The sequence below is a fragment of the Rhea americana genome, unplaced genomic scaffold (assembly GCF_003343005.1).
Source record: "Rhea americana isolate MKP2758 unplaced genomic scaffold, rheAme1 scaffold_5, whole genome shotgun sequence".
NCBI classification, from domain to species: domain Eukaryota; kingdom Metazoa; phylum Chordata; class Aves; order Rheiformes; family Rheidae; genus Rhea; species Rhea americana.
Genome location: NW_028186645.1, coordinates 7,714,388 through 7,722,711, shown reverse-complemented (window position 1 = coordinate 7,722,711; position 8,324 = coordinate 7,714,388). Strand labels below are relative to the sequence as shown.

Sequence of the window (8,324 nt, the reverse complement as noted above, 5' to 3'; positions counted from 1 at the left end):
GGAGGGAAAGAGGAAGGGCTGGGATTTTCCCGGTCGTTTTGTTTCCTATGAGAGCAGCGAACGCAGTTGCACGCTGACCTCTAATCGCATTTTGGCAATCTGGGTGTTCCGCGCTCCTGTCTCTCCATCTCCCCTTCCTGCTGGGGAAGGCTGACATCACTAGGACAGGATCTGATGACTTGGCTGGGTGGGGTGGCTGCTCCGGCGCTAGGTACCTTTGTCCTGGTAGCTAGGGCGAGCGGGCAGTGTTTGCGCCTGTTGCTTAGGGGAAGGTGAACCCCTSGGAGTACCGTGCGGTGACTTTGGGTCAGCTTGCGTGCTTTTGTTGCAGCATATGCAAGTTTTTTTTTTTTTTTTTCCAAAATACTCTGATCTTAGAAACATCTAGCRAACCCCAAATAACGAGGCAATAAAGCGGTGCTGTCAGATTTTTACCGAGGTGTGTCTCTTTCCTATTCTGCAGGGCATGAGTTATGTAAATTATTAGGTAATCCTTAAGGAAAAATTGCCTCTTTGCTGTCAAATGAAAATGTCTAAAGCCAAATTGGGTTCTGGACCCAACTTCTGCAGTTATTTAACAAAAGCTAAGGAATTTGAACTCTTATGTTTTCTCTTGCACCAGTAATTGGTGTGCATGTGGGGAACTGTTTAATTGCATGTAGATATTAAAAAGAAACTAAAAACTATCTATGGTGGAAGCACTGTATACATCATTTAACACCTACAGCAGCCTTTCAGTGCTACCCTGTTTCCCTGTAAAGACCCTAAAAGATCATATAGCTTGTTAATTCTCCCATTATATTTGTTGTTATTCTGCGTAGTTAAGTGGGCTTTATTCTTGGGTTTAGGCAAAAGAAGGATTACAAGATGCCTGTATTTTCTGACCTGCAAAATTATTTTGGTATTCATCCTGTAAAGTGAGTTTAAAAGGAGTTACTTTGTTCTCCAGCATCTGCAAGTAGATAACGTGGAATACATTTTTTTCTGAAGTGATTAGGAAATGCACATTTTCTTATATTAAAGTGTTTAGTTCCTTCAAGTGCAAGTAACAGAGCTTCTGTGGTGCTTTACCCTTACAGAAAGGAGACTTCTGGAAGAATATGGTTAGTGTCTGGAGAAGCCCACTTGATTGCCCACTGATCTGTAAATCTTTGGATGCAGCAGTGGCCTCTTGATATAGGAGGTCATGGGCAAGCATCTTAAATTTTGCCACTTAAAATGAGTTATAAAACCACCTACGTATCAGTGGAAGGCAGCATAATCAAACTGTATGGTTTTAAAATGGTGAAACAGTTGTGACACTAGATGATGATGGCACTCTCCTTTCAGAGATGGCTAAAGCCATGATACTAAGCTGTAATTCCTCCTACTGTTACAAAACATCAGTCCTTCCTATTTCCTGTGCAGTAGGGTAATATCTGATGAAGGATGTTTGGGGGGAGGGGAGAAGTATGACAGTTTTGTAGTGTTAGATCACTAGGTGGCACACTTGTCACTAGCCCAATAATGTGTAAATACCCCTTCACTGCATTAGGGTCAATATTGTTCTGGAAACAACATCTGATGTGATGTGAAACTCCTAAATACGTCATGAAGTATTTTATGCCTCTCTGCCCAATTACAAGGAGCCTGCCATGTGTTCTTCACTGGACCGAACTGGATTCCCTGAGCTGAAGGATGATGGTGTTATCTGATTCCTAATGTGTAGTTTAGTAATAAGTTAGTTTATATGCTTTCAGAAACATTGCATTATGTTGTTTAGTGGAACCTCTCCTTTCAGAGGTAGAATTCCAGGGGTTAGAAGTTGCTTTGTAAAAGTAATAATACGTTACTGCTGAAATTTAAAGGAAGTTGAGTATCTCATGGCTTGGCATAGCCAGAGGTAAACAGTGTTCTAAAATGTTCTATTCTTCACCTAGGCTGATCAGCTGACTGAAGAACAGATTGCTGGTAAGTATTTTAATAGTGAGATTTTCTATTGGCTAACTTGTAACTAAAAGTATATACTTACCTCAAACATTATAGCAAAATGAATTTACCAACAGCTTCAGACACATTCTTCCCCTAAAAAAAGGAGATTATTGGCTCCTCCTCTTAATTTAGACTGCTTCTGTCTTGGATTCCATATAATTATTCTAGACTTTCAGATCTGAGCCAAGTCCTAGRTTTTTTTTTGAACAGAAATAGAAATTGCTAGACTCTTGAGTGAGCTTCTTGTACTCAAAGCAGAACTATGGGCTTCTTTTAAGCAAGTGAAGATAAACTTGAAGTGAAATGGCAACAAATAATCTAAAACTGACCTGTATTAATGGATAATAGATCAATGCTTTTTGAGTAACTTCTCAAGTGTGCCAGTAACTCAAACTGGTTGGGAGAAGGAGCATTATCTGAGCTTTTGGAGACCAGTCATCCGCTTGTGGTTAATGCCAATTCTTACTGTCTAGTGACTTAAAAATAGGTGATAAATGACAACACTTACTGTTCCTGTAACTCTGTTAATAGTGAGCTGTCCACAGGCTATTTGAAACATTGGATTCCTTTCACTTACCTCAAATAACTGCTATACATGGTGCAATTGTGAGTCAAGCAAAAGGATGTTGAAATGCTTTGTACAGGTATAATGCACATGCAGTAATACAGTATGTTGAAATTTAGTGTACATAGTTATAGTGGGGTGTTATAACACATTTTCAATTAACTTCTGAAAATGTTAATTCTACAGGTACAGGGATGTGGTTAGATTAAAAGATGCTTCTTAAAATTTTACAAGGCATAGACTGGGATACATTTCTTCATATGCTGTTTTCTTATGGTGGCAATATTACTAAACCATGGGACTGTCTCTACCTCTAGAGTTCAAGGAAGCCTTTTCCCTATTTGACAAAGATGGTGATGGTACTATCACAACAAAAGAACTTGGAACTGTCATGAGGTCATTGGGCCAAAATCCAACAGAAGCAGAACTGCAGGATATGATCAATGAGGTAGATGCTGATGGTAAGTGTTGGAAAGGTGGTTCTTAGTGCTGTGGTCATCTAGAGCATGTGTTTTCCAGGCATGGACTGCATGAAGAAGACTGTGACACTGTTCTCTATATTTGAAGCAGTGTTTTAAAATGCGYGATAGAATCTGAACGAGAGGGGTGTCTGTTTTCTGCTTACTCTCTGTACAGAACAAAGAAAGGTGCTAGCAGTTTTAGAATTTAAGATGAAGGATCTGCAGAGACAAACCAATATATGCAAATGTCTTTTTTTTGGGTTTTAATATTCTTATGAGTCACAAGCTTCCTTTTGCTACCTGACTTGCCCTGACCTGCAGTTAACCCACATTTCCACACAGCTTTCCTCTGTATGTTCCCTTAGTCAACCTGTGTTGGTCTTAATACCAGAACTAATGCCACTAGTTCTATGTTTAAGGCCAAAAATATGGTAATATGGTAAATCTAGTAATACTAAATTGTTGCAACATGAAAATGCAACAAGGAGAGACTTCATGTAGTCTAATGTTGTGTATTGGATTATTAGTAGATGTGGAGGGATGTTTTTTGAAGCTATTGGCTTGCAAAAGCAGGGAAACACTCATATCAAAGGTGATCAGAATCACTTTAAATGGATGCCAGAAAGGGTAACTGAAAGCTTTGTTTTGGAGACTCTAGTCAAGCTAGCAGTTAAAAAATGAAAAATGCCTCCCGTGCTCAATTGTATCAGAGTTTTGATCTTGTATGTTGACTGTTGTGATACTGAAGTTTTTGTAGTTTCTCTGGAAAAAAGAAGAGTGAATGAAGTATATCAACCAGACTACTTGATTATAACAGACTACACTAATCTAAACCTACTTGCCTTAAAGTGCAAGTTGCCCCTAATTGCAAACTCTTGGATGACTTTTGGATACTTGTGATTTGCAGTACTAAATATGTTGGATATAGTGTTTTTTTTTCTAGGCTACATTCTGCAGTGCTGCACTAGTTGATTAAAAATGAAAAGAGACTAAAGAGTTCAGATAAGCATGCCCTACCTATCTATTTCAACTTGTTTTTGTGGTAGAATGCTTTATTTTTCTACATATTCACTGAAATTTCTTTTTAAAGCTGAATATGAGCTGTATTCTGATTTAGCTGGTGAATAAGGCTGGCCATGAGTATAAAGAGCTGTGTGTCTCATTAATTTCAACCAGGAATCCCTGAGCTGCAAAGACTTGTTTATTTGCTTTTGGTTTCTCTTCTGCCCCTCTCCCCCCCCCCCCTTTTTTTTGGGGGGGGGGGTAGATCTTAGTTGTACAGAGATCTTAATGCATTGGCTTGGCATACACAGCTGTATCCTGCACTAATCTAGTTTCTGCTGTTTCCAAGAACTTTTGTTTCTTTACCATACCACTCTTCTCACAACTTKCAACAACCTCAAGGCTGAATCCTTATTTTGAGTGGAGAATTTGCAAGTCCTCCGAGAGTGAGGCCTGGACTTTGCCAGAGATTTTCAGTCTTGCAGTGAAATAAGTATCCAGAACACACAATGCAAAGTTGTTCAGAAATGCCAAATAGCAGCTTTTTTCCATGTCAGTTGAATTTGCAAATACTTGTTACCTTTCAAAATTGTGCATTTTCTGTAGTGTGCAGCATGCATTGATAGGGAGTTTTCTAAACAGGAAACATTTGAGCACCGTAGTGCAGCTTTTTTCGCATTTTAGATAATATGAATTTGTCAGTGCCTACTCAAGAGCACCATCCCAGATATTCCAGATCTCTGGAATTGCCCACAGCAGTTTAGATTTTTTAGTTGACAAGAAGTTTTGGGGAGTGATCTGAAGCAAAGATAAGTTCTTGTATCTGTTAACCTTGGAGCATCAGACTGTCAGTTTACATGCAGCTTAGGTGGTGAACGATGTGGTTGACCTGGAGAGAAAGCAACAATCAGTTTCATGGCACTGAAACACTGGTGACAGTGGCTATTGCAGACTGTAAAAGCAAAAAGGCAGTGGTAGCAATTTAAGGGAAAGATCAGGTTCTTAGATAAGAATAGCTCTCAGTCTGATTCTGAATCTGTCAGTCTGATTCTTGTCCCTGGTTAAATTAAAAGCCAACTTTATTTTTAAAGAAGAATGTGGGAATTAAATTTATTAATTTCTTTTCATTAAGGCAATGGCACTATTGACTTTCCTGAATTCTTAACCATGATGGCCAGGAAAATGAAGGACACAGACAGCGAGGAAGAAATCCGTGAGGCATTCCGAGTCTTTGACAAGGTATTCCTAAATGTGCAAACATTCCTCAGAAGCAGTAAAGCATCTTTTCCTCAATGTTTTTTCTCTATTTGTGTAGAAGGAAAAGTCTTTTCAACTAGAATCAGGGGAATAGATGACTTGCAGAGCAGGCTGGTTATACCCATGTAAATGGCAGGACTAAGCTTAAGGCATTTCCATGAAGAAAGCTTTCTGGCCTTTCTAGGAATGAAGACCAGTAGAACTTGATGTGTGGGGTTTGTTTTGGTGGTACCTTTACTATGTTCCCTCCTAACCTTCTGACTTCAGAGGAACAGGGAAATGTTTGCATGGATGCAGAACATCTTGTACTTTCTATGAAGACTTTTGAAGGTGAAGTCATGTCATCAGTATGTACAAGAAATGAAACATCACATGTTGCGTCTTCAGGATGTGGACTGAGGTTACTGCAGAAACCTTAGAGAGTTCAACTCCTTCCATTTTCATTAAGGACACCTGAGCGTACATGGTGAAGAGGCTGTTCTAAAGATAACTTGTCAGAACAGGGGTTTTCCACCTTGGATTGCTTGGATATTACAGTTGTAACAAGAACTGCTTTGCGCAATGACTGATGCGGCTCCTAAGCTAATGTATACGCATGTGTACAAGGAGGTCTCACACCCCACACTTTACGTGGAGAGAATGCCAGCTTCTGGCCTTTTGCTGGGATACGTGCTAGAGAGTGTTTGACTGGGTAGTACTTCGTCTCTTCTGGGTAAAACATCTTCAGATTTTCGTGCTTAMTGCCATCGAGGTCATTTATTGACTAGTGGTTGTGTGTACGACACCATCTGAACTCCAACTTTCAACTACTGTCCTAAGCTAAACTCTGAAATAATCCTTTATGTTGACAAAAAGGGCAGTTTCTGAAATAGTCATGACTGTGCTCTAGGTGTGGATATTACTAATGGAACTGACAGGAACACTGGCATAGTGACAAATTAGAATGTCATTTTTAAGCTTTTTGCAGCTTTTTTTTTTAGCTGCATTTAAATAGAACTTACTCCTCCTCCTTTCTCCCCCCGAAAGTGTTTGACTTGTTCTAGAACATCTTACCTAGGAAGCCTAACCTACATACAGGAAGTGTCTTTCAGGAAAAAAAAAAAAAAATGAAAGAAAACCTTTAGAAGCATTCCAAGGGGCTAATCACAGCTACAAACCAGGCATGCAGCTACTGTTATAGTACAGATACCACTATATCTTTTTCTGCTGTTATACCTGCTTCAGAGGTGATGTGACTATACTTAGTGTAGGGATACACAGWGTGCAATTCACTGAGTCTGTGTTTGTCCCAAGTATCATGAGACTAATTCAAAAACAGTCACTAGAAACCTGGATTTAGTTTCAGAGTTAATTAGTGTCAGGATTGTTGATCTTGGGTCTTGTGCAACTCTTTCTCACAGGATGGCAATGGTTATATCAGTGCGGCAGAGCTACGTCATGTTATGACAAACTTAGGAGAAAAGCTAACAGATGAAGAAGTAGATGAAATGATCAGAGAAGCAGACATTGATGGGGATGGGCAAGTCAACTATGAAGGTAAGATGCTTATCTTGACTTGAAACAGTCACACAGATTTTGAATGAAGATCTGTTGGCTTTATCGTAGACACTTGCCCAGTTTATTCAGTTCCCCATTTCTGTGGGCAAAAACAAACTCTAGATGCAATGAAAGATTTTACACCTCCTGCAGCTGAGACTTATCTAACAGCTGATAGTGACTTTTTATCTTTTCAGAATTCGTACAGATGATGACTGCAAAGTGAAGAGACCTCCTTTACACCTTTTTTCCTCTAGAAGAATCAAATTGAATCTTTTACTTACCTCTTGCAAAAAAATGTTCATTTATTCATTCTGTTTCTGTATAGCAAAACTGAATGTCAAATACCTTCTGTCCACAAACTGCATGTAATGGTTGGTGGTCCTGTCCCCAAAAGATCAAGTTAAACATCAGTTTTACAATATAAATAATTGTACTACCTTGAAAATAATAATAAAAAAAAAGCACTTAGTGAACTCAAAAGTTCCATTTGCTAATGACTATTACACTGTTTGGGCTGGCCAGTTTTTCATGCATGCAGCTTGACAATTGAGCACAGTCAGACATTTGTATTAAAAGGAAAAAAAAACAACCTAAAAATCCACTCTTTTGTTCAATGGTGGATTCTAGTTCAATTTGTAGTATAAATTGTCATAGCTGGTTTACTTTAAAATTGGTTTATACCTCAGGATGGTATGCAGCAAAAGTGGTTGAAGGATTCAAAACTTAGAGAATGCCCTAAAGGTTGAATGGTTCTCCTGTACGTAGCAGTGTGCTCCAAAAATATGATGATCTTAACTATGGATGGCATGTCTGTGTTATAATATTGGTTTAACATTGTCTGCATTGCACTATAGTGAAACGGGTGTCGGGCTGTTACCGTTCACAAAATTTTTAAAAGAAACCTTCACCAAGGGAGCATCTTTGGACTCTCATATTTTTAAAACCTTCTGAACCATGACTTGGAGCTGGCGGAGTAGCCTGTGGACTTCAGCACAACTATCAACATCGCTGTTCAAGATACTACAATTTATGTCCATTCCAAGTTGTAAATGCTAGTCTTTTTTTTTTTTTCCAATAAAAGACCATTAACTTAAAGGTGGTGTTAAATGCTTTGTAAAGCTGAAATATATATATAATTGAGATGATAAACCAAAAAAGCAGTAGGAGGGAAGTGTTCCTATGAATGACTTGCTGCTAAATTATAATGCACATGTATGCAATAAGTTATCCCCTATCTTTTCAAGATGGCAAGAACTGACCTCCTGTAACCCAAGACCTTTGCTATAAATAAATGAACTTGTGCTTGCCTTTCATATTACGACAATGTTAATTTAGTTGGTCTCAAAGTCATGTAATGCTGACTCGTCAACTATCAGCATAGAAGTAACACCTCATTTCACTAAAGTGGAGAGCTCTCAGCATGCATGTTAATACTGGGGAAACAYGTATAGGTTTTTGGGTTTTTTGACAGGTTATAGAAACCAGTTGGAGAATTTAAACAGCATGGACTTTATAGATCTGTGTGATTC

The 8,324-nt window shown here is 38.7% G+C and overlaps 1 protein-coding gene across 1 annotated transcript; it reads left to right on the top strand.

The window, feature by feature from the left end:
• The first annotated feature begins 1,849 nt into the window (after positions 1 to 1,849).
• CALM1 (calmodulin 1) lies at positions 1,850 to 8,108 on the top strand. Its single transcript, XM_085317557.1, has 5 exons — positions 1,850 to 1,950; positions 2,854 to 2,997; positions 5,132 to 5,238; positions 6,657 to 6,792; positions 6,990 to 8,108. Exons 2-5 carry the CDS (start codon positions 2,928 to 2,930, stop codon positions 7,016 to 7,018), a joined length of 342 nt encoding a protein of 113 aa, XP_085173683.1. The 5' UTR covers positions 1,850 to 1,950; positions 2,854 to 2,927; the 3' UTR covers positions 7,019 to 8,108.
• Positions 8,109 to 8,324: the final 216 nt, after the last annotated feature.